The sequence below is a fragment of the Balaenoptera musculus genome, chromosome 14 (assembly GCF_009873245.2).
Source record: "Balaenoptera musculus isolate JJ_BM4_2016_0621 chromosome 14, mBalMus1.pri.v3, whole genome shotgun sequence".
Taxonomy (NCBI): Eukaryota; Metazoa; Chordata; class Mammalia; order Artiodactyla; family Balaenopteridae; genus Balaenoptera; species Balaenoptera musculus.
In genome coordinates this window covers 31,997,753-32,011,141 of record NC_045798.1, presented here as the reverse complement: position 1 = coordinate 32,011,141, position 13,389 = coordinate 31,997,753, and the positions used below count along the sequence as shown (strand labels likewise).

Here is a 13,389-nt window from a genome sequence, read left to right as displayed (position 1 = left end):
TCCCAGAAAACACTGGCATCCTATTTTCTTCTCTTCTACTCCCTCACCTCCCCCCACCCCACCTCTTGCTGCTCTCTCTCTCTATCCTTGTTTTGATAAGAGAATGTTGTCCTAAAAGTAGAAGTTATCATAAAATTTCATTCCTGACCTGTCACTCCAGGTCCTGACACGCATTTTCAGTGTTCTGTGGAAATGGGTCTGTGCTTCTCAGGTCAGACAGAGTGATCCTTTATTTAAACAGCTGTCCCCTATGGACGATGTATGTTGTGAGACTTAATGCTGTTTAGCAGTTGGAATCATTCTTTCTTCTCGAATTGGAAATCAGGATCAGCCAACACCGCAGTGCTGTAGCAGTCCCAACGTAATTTCACAGAATCTATCTGTAGGGATAGTATTTTTGGTAGCTGGGAAATATTGCATGAGTAATGCTGCATACCAATGAGTTGTATTAAAATATATATTACTCACAGCTCTGTACTTGGCTTACAGAGTTTCCTTGGCAGCAGCATTTCACTTCTTACTGTTCTTTTCATGTTGCTAGTATAAATAGCTAATATGTTTTTGTTCACAACATCAATTAGGCCTCAGTATAATCTTTATTAATACAGGTCTGTTATTACAAGAAGGCTGCTGAGCTATGATTATTTGCACAGCAGGGACAATAAAGTATCTTCTTTCGTCCTGGTTCTATCCCAGAATGCCCGGCTGTTGCAGAACACACCAGAGCCTTCCAGAATCTCTTTTACAATCCTAATGAAATCTTTAAAGCTCTTAGAAGCAAAGGCATTCTTTCCTTCAAAGGTAAACAAAAGGGAAAGGCCGGAAATTGCAGAGAGATTCAAAAAGGCACCTATGAGTTCAGATCTCCACTTTTAACCTGTTTAATTCTTTCTCTTTGTGCAGCCAGAACGCCTCACTTCCTGCGGATTCAGAATGTGGAGGTCAACGCGGGCCAGTTTGCCGCCTTCCAGTGCAGTGCCATCGGCAGGACTGTGGCCGGCGACAGGCTCTGGTTACAGGTACGGTAACTCACTTTCACGGTTCGGAGAGAGTCCAGCGCGCAGAGTGCGTGTCCCCTGGGGAGGGCCCCAGAGGTCGGGTCAGTGTCAGGCCCCTATGGGAGATGGATGCTCTGAGCAGTTTCCCCAGTTCTTTTCTTTCTTCCTCAGTAAGTAGCCAGATTACAAAGAGCTCTAGACAAGCTCAGTGTTGTTTTTCACAAACCCTGTTGTGAATTTCTGTTTTTTCCTTTTGCTTCTGCTTAGCCATCTCATGTGGAAGATCTGGTTACCAAATTACTTTTGGAGCAGTATGTTGGAGTCCAAAATACAGTACCTTTCCCCCACTCTTCCTCTGGAGAAAAACCCAAAGAATCACATGCACACGTGCACACACACACACACACAAGTTTATAGGCCTTTTTGTAATTTTCATTTCCGCAGCAATAAGCCTAAACTTATAAATTAATAGCACACCTTTTACCTTTGAGCATTTAAGCAGACTTTTTTTAGGGTCATCATAACTTGTGTGTCTCGTTTTATTGTCTTTCAAACTCCACCATCTGTATTTTGCATGGCCAATAGTTTCATGGACAGATCAAGGGTTTCAGGAATTCTGACCAAATGAGCGGGAGTACGTGACCTGTCCCCCCTAACCAGCATGCCCCCCACTTCTTTAGACTCTGGGTTTGGTTTCCCCCATAGAATTCTCCAATTTTATTCTTATTGCTTCTTGTCGCGCATTGATCTATAGGCTGCTTGTCCTCCACCTTGACTCGTGTTGATTTTACCCCCCTTTCCTTACAGATTCTATTGTGGGTTTTGTTTTGGTTTGGTTGGTTATTTACTTACTTTAGTTTGCGACTGAGCTGCCTTATGTTCTAACCCTTCTCTGCATCCGTTCTGTTGCACTTGGGCTCTGTTCCATGGGTGCCGAATTTTCCTCGGTATATGTCACTCTCCACCTATCATGTGTCTCCTTCTGCCGTGTAGTAATGATTGTCATGTGTCACATTTGCCTGACACTCTATTCTTTTTAAATCCCGTATTCCTTTTAATTATCACAGCTGAAGTCAGTGGTCACTTTTCTTCTTCCTCCATTTCTGGGGGAAATGAAAAACAGCCAAATGTGCTATCCCAAGATTACTCCGCAATGTGTTGACAAATGGCAAATACATTCTGAAGGAGGCTTCTTAAATGCTTTGGGGTCCTCTGCACACAACCCTCCACCTTCTTCCCTGATGTCACTCTCATTTCTCATATCCTGCTGTCCCCATGAGAGAGTCCCCAGGCCGGGAGAGAGGAATGTGTGCAGAGGACTGAAATGGTATGTACCAAATTCATCTTTTTTTTCTGTTTTTCCAAGTGCTTTTATTTTTTTAATTAGCTTGTATTGGTGTGTAGTTGATTTACAATGTTGTGTTAGTTTCAGTTGTACAGCAAAGTGATTCAGTTATTCATATACATATATCCACTCTTTTTTAGATTCTTTTCCCATATAGGTCATTACAGAGTATTGAGCAGAGTTCCCTGTGCTATACAGTAGGTCCTTGTTGGTTATCTATTTTATATATAGTAGTGCATATATGTCAATCCCAATCTCCCAGTTTATCCCTCCCCCCCATTTCCCCCTTGGTAACCATAAGATTTCTACAGCTACAACTCTACTTCTGTTTTGTAAATAAGTTCATTTGTACAATTTTTTTAGATTCCACATATTAGCGATATCATATGATATTTGTCTTTCTCTCTCTGACTTACTTCAATCAGTATGACAATCCCTAGGTCTAAATTTATCTTTACTGTTTCCTTCGCTCTAAAAATTTTGTAATCACTACTTTAAGAGCTTTTTGCAGCATGTGAAAAATGTACTTGACCCTGGTCTTTGGTATTCAAATTTTTTTTTATCCCACGTCCCAGTTATTTTAGCTTCTTGATGTTAGAGCTTGAGAATTCTTTTTTTAGTTAGTGGTTGTTTCGTATTAAATTTGATCAAGTTTGGCTACGTATGTATGTATGGTAATTGATGAGACAGACGTTTTTAATTGGCATTTTTCACAATGCCTTACCTTCCTTTTAAAAATGAAAATACCCCCCCAAAATTTTTAAAAATAAATAATGAAAAAATGAAACTACCCTCGTCATCTTTGATTTATCTCCAGAAATCTTAATTTTTCATGGAAAGCATTTTTTTTGTCCCTGATATTTGTTTTAATGTTATTTGAGAGACTACAATAAAAAGTCTAAGCTTTTGTCTCAACAGTCTTAGACATTCCCAGGAACTTACAGGCAAGTTGAAAATACAGTTTCCTTTTTCGTTTTTGTAAATATCCTGGCCTTGGGAGGGTCCTGCTTACACTTGAGCACTTCCTTGGGGTTGGGATCTTTAACTCCTTCCTCTTAGGAAGTGGGAGACTTTGTTTTAGAGAATCCATCATGCTGTAGGGAGAAAACTAGCTACCAGTTTGCAAAAAGGGTCTAATTGCAGAATTAGATTCTGCATTAGGTCTAAATGCAGAATTCCCATTCCTGATTCCACTATAGAATCACATGGAGAGTTAAAAAAAAGGGTGGTCTACACCGGATTCTGATTTAATTGATCTGGGGTAGCCTGGATCTGACTCTCATGGTGAATTTCCCACCTACCAGGTCTATCTTGTTTCATTCTATTAAATTTAATCATAGTGTTGATAAATTGTTTTCCGATCAATCCATTAATGCCTCTCTTTGCCAGTTACCCCGTCTTCTCTTGCCCTTCTTATCATCAATGACTGCATATTGTCCTGCAGCTTTCAAGAAGGGTCGTGTCAAGAAGGGAATGAGGGTAAGACAGAACTGGGATGACTTTGAAATTCTAAGGGACACCGAGTTTGTCCTGGACTCAGCCTGCTATGTGGTTTGTGAGTCTTTGTGATGTTAGAATAGTTTTAGTGTTCAATAATTTATTTCCTCTGTTTGGATAGGCATTTTGGGGGGAGATGTTTATTTCGTTAGCAGCTGATGGAATAAGACAAGCGTCTTTCGCTTGCAAGGATGGCTTCTGTTAGCCTGTGTTGTGTGAGAAGGTTTCCAGCAGCCATTGGGATTTGTGGCAGGGGATGGTTTCACAGCGTCCTCCTGCTCTCTTGCCTGTGCCCTGGCCCTTTGCTTCAGGCAATTCTTTACAAGTTGTGCGGAGAAGCAGACCTGGAAAACTAGACCAGGCCTCTCTGGTCTTGGAGGTATGAATACGGACTGTTCTTCCTTCCTACCTGAATGTTCTAACACTTTCAAAAATGCTTTCCTGCATCTGAACTCCCTTGGATCCTCAAAATAATTCTAAGATTCAGGCAGAAAACTGAATGAAAAAAATGTTTAGGTTTTTCTATCATTTGAATCTTCCCAATAGTAAGTCAAGATTTAGAAATAAATAATACATCCTTTATTGGGGGAACATTGATACTGTGAAGTGTGATCATTTACAGTCATTTGCATTATAATCTTTTGAGTCCTACTGTAGGTACTTTGTGGAGTTTCATGGTGTAGCCCATGATTTTGTACTTCTTTTTTTTTTTTTTTAAATATTTACTTATTTATTTATTTATTTATGGCTGTGTTGGGTCTCTGTTTCTGTGCGAGGGCTTTCTCTAGTTGCGGCAAGCGGGGGCCACTCTTCATCGCGGTGCGCGGGCCTCTCACTATCGCGGCCTCTCTTGTTGCGGAGCACAGGCTCCAGACGCGCAGGCTCAGTAGTTGTGGCTCACGGGCCTAGTTGCTCCGCGGCATGTGGGATCTTCCCAGACCAGGGCTCGAACCCGTGTCCCCTGCATTGGCAGGCAGACTCTCAACCACTGCGCCACCAGGGAAGCCCTTGTACTTCTTTTTTATAGATGAGGCTTTTGAGGTGCGGGATTGGCGAGGTTCAAAAAGGTAAATGGCATAGCTGGGAATAGCACACCCCTGTTTTTTCACTTTTACTTCACCACTGATTAATTCCACTCTGCTGTGCTGGCTTCTCCTATCCTGAGCTAGGTGAATAGGTAATATGCACTTACTACTTTGTTAGAATGATTTGGATGTAACTGACATTACATAATTTACATCCAGGAGGCAGCTTGACAAAAAAAAAAAAAGTCCATCTGTATTACATGTACATCTTGATCCACGTCTATGAAAAATGGCCAGTGGTTTGTTTAAAAATATAGATTAAATATGATCAATGTCAGAGTCTTTCACAAACACATAACACACATAAATCTGAGGATGACACTAATGAAGAAATGTTTATGGTTAGCAGATGTGTCCCATCTGCTTCCATTTTCTCCATCTCATCCATGGGACACACAGGTTATTGTCAACGTGGAATCGGTCTTTCTAGAATACAGAACAAGGAAATAAAACAGCTCATGAACCTCCATTATTGTAGCTGCAAAGTACGTAAAAGACCTTCGAGACAGTGTGCAGGAGGAAGACAGCATCTATCAAACTATTTTTACTTAGTAAAAAACTGATGTGCATTGAATCTGCTGAGGATACTTGCTATGTGCTATCAGATATGGTGGTCTTTGCGTCCAACTGGGCTGTAACCATGGAAGACACTGAAATGAAATGTGTTCGTAAAACAATTCAAGCACCCAAAACAGGACCATGTATTTCTTGGTATTATCAACTTTCTGGTCACTGTGGAGCCTACATTTTGAGATATCATAGAGTATGTTTATATTTAAGATACTGAGAAGAGAAAATAGAATTTTAGATGTTCTTTTTTTACACTTAAATGTTAATTTGCTGATGGGCAGTTTCTGAGTTACACGTTTTTATAGTCATTGACACTTTAAGCCACATATTATTGTATTACAATTACTATTGTTCTTTCTGAAGTATTTAAAATTTTATTTTCTGCCATAGGCTTGTTTCTCTTGGGAATTAGTATTTATAATGCCTCTTTCAGCTTTTCAGTGAATCACCAAAGCTGATATTGACACTGGTAAATCTGAAGATGGTGTGTGCACATTCTTTTCCAGGGAATACAGCCCACTTTGCCCTCTTCTGCATCTGGTCCAGTTTGGGGCACTTTTGTAATTTCTGCCCTTTAATTCATTTTTGATACATTGTAGAGGCTCTTCCATTCCTTCCTCTTTTCTTTTTTTTTAAATAAAATTTACTTATTTATTTATTTATTTTTGGCTGCGTTGGGTCTTCGTTGCTGCGCACAGGTTTTCTCTAGTTGCAGCGAGCGGGGGCTATTCTTCGTTGTGGTGTGTGGGCTTCTCATTGCGGTGGCTTCTCTTGTTGTGGAGCACGGGCTCTAGGCGCACGGGCTTCAGTAGTTGTGGCACACGAGCTTCAGTAGTTGTGGCTCACGGGCTCTAGAACACAGGCTCAGTAGTTGTGGCTCATGGGCTTAGTTGCTCCACGGCATGTGGGATCTTCCCAGACCAGGGCTCGAACCCGTGTCCCGTGCATCAGCAGGCGGATTCTCAACCACTGCACCACCAGGAAGTCCAATTCCTTACTCTTTTTACTCCATATCTTAGTCAACTCGGGCCACTGTAACAAAAATGCCATAGACTGAGGGGCTTAAACAACAAATATTTATTTCTCACAGTTCTGGAGGCTGGCAGTCTAAGATCAGGGGCCAGCGTGCATGTTCTTGGAGAGGACCAGCTCCCGGTTTGCACACTGCCATCCTCTTGCTGCATCGTCACTTGCATCCTCTGGACTCTTCATCCCCTTATAAGGGCCCTAATCCCGCCATGGGGGCTCCACTCTCACGACCTCATCTAAACCTAATTACCTTCCAAAAGCCCCACCTCCAGTACAATCACATTGGGGAGCAGGTCTCATCATATGAATTTGGTGGGCATGCAAACACTTAATCTACAGCACTCAGCTACCACATCAAACTCAGAAGTGGGTGGAAATGAAGGCGCTTCGGCCCCCAGGACAAATGGCAGAAAGCAAGGAGGCAGTGGAGATGCCTTTTCAAAGGTAGACGGTCGGAGGCTTTGATAAAACCCGGGATTGACACGTGCGTGTTGGGTGAATAGAAGCTGGTAAAGGAAAGCTGGAAAATCATACTTTTCTCTCAACAGATCTTAGAGGCCCCATCAATTTTAAATGGCTCACTTTTTAGAATCACAAAATTATGTAACTTCTGAATTTGGAACAATCTTCAAATTAAATTCCTCATTTTTTTTTTTTTTTTTTTTTTTGGCTTGGTTTTTTCATTTTTTTTTTATTTATTTATTTTTGGCTGTGTTGGGTCTTCGGTTCGTGCGAGGGCTTTCTCTAGTTGCGGCAAGCGGGGGCCACTCTTCATCATGGTGCAGGGACTGCTCTTCATCGCGGTGCGCGGGCCTTTCACTATCGCGGCCCCTCCAGTTGCGGGGCACAGGCTCCAGACGCGCAGGCTCAGTAGTTGTGGCTCACGGGCCCAGCTGCTCCGTGGCATGTGGGATCTTCCCAGACCAGGGCTCGAACCTGTGTCCCCTGCATTAGCAGGCAGATTCTCAACCACTGCGCCACCAGGGAAGCCCCAAATTCCTCATTTTATTAATGAGAAAACCAGCTCAGAAGAGGTAGAGAACTTTAACACAGTCATCTATCCAATTATTATATTTATTATAGATAATTCCTTTCTGCTAGTGAAAGTCAATTATATGTACAAATATTTTTGCTTATTTATAAATTAGTAAATTTTGTCACTTGGACATTTTTCTTCACTGAGTGACCTTGTATTTCACATATTAGCCTTTTAACCAAATATTCTCAGATTTACTATGAAAATATCTGCATTAACTTTGGAACCATTATAGCACAATATAATTTGAGTTGTTTTCTTTGAGCAAACATCCCTTGGTGTTTATTTGAAGTAAGGTACCAGAATAGCATTTTAAAATGACTTCATAACGTGCATCAATTCACAGAAATAGAAAAGGAAATCAGATGGCATTACTCTGAAGTACGCTCTTAAAAACACTGGTGCAACCCAGCACCTAGAAGGGTACCTGTCACATAACAAATCTTCAGTAAACCTGCTCATGGCTCTTGGCTTACAGATGCCTGAACGACCAGGTGTCTCCTGCAGGTGAGTCCCAAAGGCACATAGTTGGACCAGGAAAACAGGCACAAACTCTGTCTTTTTGGAATGCTTATTTTAGGGCTATGGTTCATCTTCAGAGGAATGGTCTTTGATGAGAAGAGGGATGGATAGAATCTGGTCGTGTCTTTTCTGCTGTTTCAGAATATACAGCAAGTATCATGCAGAGTTTGAATAATTTTAGAAGAAAATGTGATCAATACATCATCACTTTTCCTTCATTTCTTGTAACCTTTCCCTAGGCTTTTTTAATTCTCTGTTGTAAATTTTTGTTCTTTAATTCCCCCTTCAAAAAAAATTTCTTGCCATTGGACCTCAGTAAATGGTAATAGAAGTATAGGTCTAGTAAAGCTGGTCCTCTTGGTTCTCACCATGACAGCAGACCTGTGTCATAGTAATTGATGAATAACCCCACCCACTCATTTTTTTGGTATGGAATATAATTCAATATGAGCTTTTAATTTGGGAAGCTTGCTCTTTGAAAAATAATATTCACTTGGGATTAATTTTCTTTTTTTAATTACTGGCCTAGCGGTATTGTTTTCTACTGAGAGTTTGCTATATCATTCCTCTTAACTGGGTATGACCTATACAATGGTGAAAAAGGCATTTCCACCAGTCTAATAAGTTTCTCACATTGCTTTTCTGAGCTCAGATAATTTTAGACCTTTTTGAGAAAAAAAGGAAAATCCTGAGATTTTGGTAACTTAAAATGATTCTCATAGCTCCTCTGACCTGTATAATTTGGTTCATGAATGAATATGTACATTGTATTAATAATATTTACATTACTAGCTTCAACATATGTGTTTGAAATAAAATAATTATAACTCCTTTTGCTGAGTCCCACTGTTTGCTGAGTACTCTGCTAGGGTGTGTTTAGCCATTTTTTCCCTTAACTGATCCCAAGGAGAACTCTTTTATGTGCCCATTTATGGAAGAAGAAAATGGGCCTCAGGAAGTTTCAGTGATTTTTCCGTTTGCACGTTGCTAGTAACAAGGTCTGGGTTTTGAACCAAGCCATCTAAGTCTAGACTCTATGTCCTTAACTGTAATGCCTCTTGCATAGCAGAAAGACCCAAACATTTCTTCATGGATTCATAAACATCGTATAGTAATTTAAGTGATACCTTTTATTGACATGTAAAATGAAAATTTTATTCATGTGTGTGTACTATTGCCTTGGCTTCTGTGTTCTGGAATGTGTATATTTGGTCAACCTTTCTTGGTGGTTTTTAGTTTCCTTTACAGATTCTGTGGGAAAAACATCACAGCTGTATATCAGAACCATTTTGTAATTATACATAAAAGCCATAAAATGATTTGAAAAGGAGTAAAATTATGGCTCCCTTATCAAGCCTAACATGGGTGTTTTTAGACCCTATATTTCAAAGCATAAATTTAACATCACTTACTGTCATAGAAAATACCAGGGGCTTCCCTGGTGGCACAGTGGTTAAGAATCCGCCTGCCAATGCTGGGGACACGGGTTCGAGCCCTGGTCCAGGAAGATCCCACATACTGTGGAACAACTAAGCCCATGTGCCACAACTACTGAGCCCATGTGCCACAACTACTGAAGCCCAGATTACTGTACTGAAAATCTCCTAGAACTTTCAAAGTTACCTAAAGCAGATATGTTTACCTCTTAGCTAAAACATTTTCCATGTTTTCCCTTCCCCTTCCAAAAAGCATAGGCTCTGGGTGCACCCAGAGCCTATGCTCCACAACAAAAGAAGCCACCACAATGAGAAGCCCATGCACCGCAACAAAGAGTAGCCCTTGCTCGCCACAACTAGAGAAAGCCCGTGCACAGCAACGAAGGCCCAATGCAGCCAAAAATAAATGTAAATAAAATAAATAAATTTAAAAAAGAAAATACCAAGAAGACACAAAGAGGACTATCTTCAGTTGCTATAGGAACCACTGGCTCCTTAAAATTTTGAGTGGTTGAAATCACATCCATTACTTAGTCAGTTAAATATCCACATATATGATATACTATTGAACATTCAGCCTGAAACCACCAGCAGCCTTGAAAGCATACACCATATCTTTTAACTTAAATGATTTTGGATTACCTTCATTTAAAGTTAAAGATTTATTTTACATGGATGAAAGAGTAGGGCATATCTAAGGGGATTCTGAGAGAAATTAATTAATGAATTTTACTCTGTGATATTACCTGTCTCAGTCAAAAAAAGGTGTAAACAGCTGGTGCTTTGAGGAGGATGCACCAGGAGCAGCTGGACCGTTCTCCTCCGTTGCAATCTGAAGGCCTCTGGGCCAGGATGTGAAATTGTACTGTGAAAACTGCAGGTCAGGATGGTTCATTTTGGAGGACAGAAGAGAGAGGCATCAACTACTAGCCTTAAGGACTGCTTGCTTTGGACCCAACAACCACACTTCCTGTAAAAGCATTTGTTCTGTTTCTTTTCTCATATTTATCAAAAGGTTCATTTGTTTCTCTTGCTTCCAAGAATCCGCAGCTGTGTCACGAGAAGGGAAGGTGGAGAAAGCCCTGCTCTGGAATTCCCGTGGTTGAGGGCTGAGAATACTAAACACTGTCTCTTCTGTCTCTTGTTAGTGATCCAGGCCTTGGAGTGAGGGTCCTGGAGAGTTTGGACACTGTTAGAATCTGTGGTTTTTTCCTCTTCTGTCTCTTCTTTTTGGAAGGGGAAGGGAAAACATGGAAAATGTTTTAGCTAAGAGGTAAACATATCTGCTTTAGGTAACTTTGAAAGTTCTAGGAGATTTTCAGTCCAGTAATCTGGAATTATGTACCTAGAAAAGAGAGAGGGAAGAAACACGACAATTTTTGATGGGTTTTGATTTCAAAAATGTCTTTAGGACCAGAGAAATGGAATGGAAAACAAAGCATGCCACTTGTAGTCCTAGAGGGACCCAGTTTGGGATAAGGCCAGAGACCTCTGAGACAGGCACACGGTGACAGTCAAGTGGCTCCTATAGAAGATGAACTTTGAAATCATAAAGCAGGTCGTTATTCTCTTCTGCATCTCTCCTACGTATAAAAAAGCCACCCTTCATTCCCTTTGTTCAAAGAAAAGGGAATTGGCTATTGTCCAAGTGTAAGAAGATTATGTTTGGACTTCCCTGGTAGCGCAGTGGTTAAGAATCCACCTGCCAGGGCTTCCCTGGTGGTGCAGTGGTTGAGAATCTGCCTGCCAATGCAGGGGACATGGGTTCGAGCCCTGGTCTGGGAAGATCCCACATGCCACGGAGCAACTGGGCCCGTGCGCCACAACTACTGAGCCTGCGCTCTAGAGCCCGTGAGCCATGACTACTGAGCCCGTGTGCTACAACTACTGAAGCCCGGATGCCTAGAGCCTGTGCTCCGCAACAAGAGAAGCCACCACAATGAGAAGCCTGTGCACCGCAACGAAGAGTAGCCCCCATTCGCCGCAACTAGAGAAAGCCCGCGTGCAGCAACGAGGACCCAACACAGCCAAAGATAGATAGATAGATAGATAGATAGATAGATAGATAGATAGATAGATTTATTTTAAAAAAAAATTATGTTTTTTCAGTTATAAGAAGTGATGTCCACTAAGCACAAAGGACAAGTGACAAACTAATGGAGTTTCTGTTTATCCTGAAGGTTTAGAAGCTGATGGTTGCTTTCATTCAAGAATTGTGTAGTATACACTTTCCATGTCTGGGTGTATGATTATTATAATAGTTATTCAAATGTTGCTACAGCTTGGGACTGCTACCCCTGGCATATTGCTTCCCTTTCCCAAATTGCATTTTTTCTTCTACTGTGGTGGGATCTTTACCATATAGTGACTTCATGCTTTTGCAGGAGGTGAATGACACCTGGACAGAATGGTTCTTTGATTCCTGTAGCTTTGGAGTATTTATAAGCCAGCAGCAAAACCGTCTATTTTTCCTGGGGAAATTATGGTGGTTAAAATAGTCGTTCAAAAATACAAAAACGAGAGATTTCCTTCTAATTGCTTCTTAGATTTTCTTCATTTATATTTTTTCTTTTCTTTTCTTTTCTTTTTAAATACTGAATATAGTTCTCTGTGCTACACAGTAAGTCCTTGTTGGTTATCTATTTTATAGATAGTAGTGTGTATATGTTCATCCCGAACTCCTATTTTTATTTTTATTCTAGAAATTATAGATGTATACAGAGGTAGAGAGAATGATGTCATGAACTCAATATACCCAACATCCGACTTCAAAACCAACAATATGTGACCAGTTACATCCTCTGTGTGTCCACCTGCTCCCCCGCTGATGATTTTGAAGCAGTCTTAGTCATCATATCATGTAACTTGTAAACGTTTTCTAAAACAGGAGATGGCAAACTTTGTCTGCGAAGGGCCAGATAGTAAATTTTGTAGGGCAGAGGGTCTTAGTTATAGCTCTTCATCTCTGCCATTGTAGCAGGAAAGCAGCCACAGACAACACAGAAATGGATGAATGTGGCTGTTTTCCATACAGCTTTACGTATGGACACTGAAATTTGACTTTCATGTCATTTTCATTGTCACAAAACACTATTCTTCTTTTGATTTTTTTCAATCATTTAAAAAATGTAAAAAACGTTCTGAGCTTGCGAGCTGTACGAAACAGGTGGCAGGATGGACTTAGCCTCAAACCCCTGCTCTAAAAGATAAGAGCTCTTTAAAAAAAATAGAATAATCACCGTGTATGCCCTGCGAAAACAGTCAGTGTTCACGTATCCTTGGCTGTGTTGTAACTTTATTTCTTTTAGCAGTTTGTTTGATTTGTGATTGCAGTGAAGTTCACACTTTGCAATTGGGTGATGAGTGTCTTAAGTCCTTTTTATCTTTAGGCTTCCCTGTTCATTTCCCTCCATTTGTGATGGTTGTTATTGTTGTGGAAAGTGGGTTTGTCCTTCACAGTCCTCCCGTATTTTGAGTTTTGCTTATTGCCCTACAGTAGTGTCATTTAACGTGTCCTTCTGACTGCTGTGTTTCTTGCAAATTATGTCTCCTTTTGTGAAGTTATCAGCCACTGATGATCATTCCTAGGGTCATTAATTCTTTCAGGGTTGCAGAACGGTCCCATTCTCAGTCCTTCTTTGTTTAGTCACTAGAATACTTCTAAAAAGAAAAACGCTCTCCCATTATCAACCATTTGGGTATCCTGGTATATAAATCGTAAAGGGAAGGTGGTATTGATACTTGATATTTTTGTCCTTGTAAGCAAATTGTCAAAAATAGTGAGGTAGTTCACTGGTAGTTCACAAGTGACCAAAGGGGTTATTTAGTATTACTGTCACTGATGTCATTATTGTCATCATCAACCTGTGGA

At 40.7% G+C, this 13,389-nt stretch overlaps 1 protein-coding gene across 6 annotated transcripts in view; it reads left to right on the top strand.

Annotated features, from left to right (window-relative positions):
• The window catches only part of PTPRM (protein tyrosine phosphatase receptor type M), a 749,712-nt gene that overhangs the window by 299,677 nt on the left and 436,646 nt on the right, over positions 1 to 13,389 (top strand). For all 6 annotated transcript variants that reach the window (XM_036823982.1, XM_036823981.1, XM_036823980.1 and 3 more), the window contains exon 5: positions 904 to 1,019. In XM_036823982.1, coding sequence (XP_036679877.1) covers positions 904 to 1,019 — 116 coding nt within the window. The remainder of the gene's footprint in view (positions 1 to 903; positions 1,020 to 13,389) is intronic.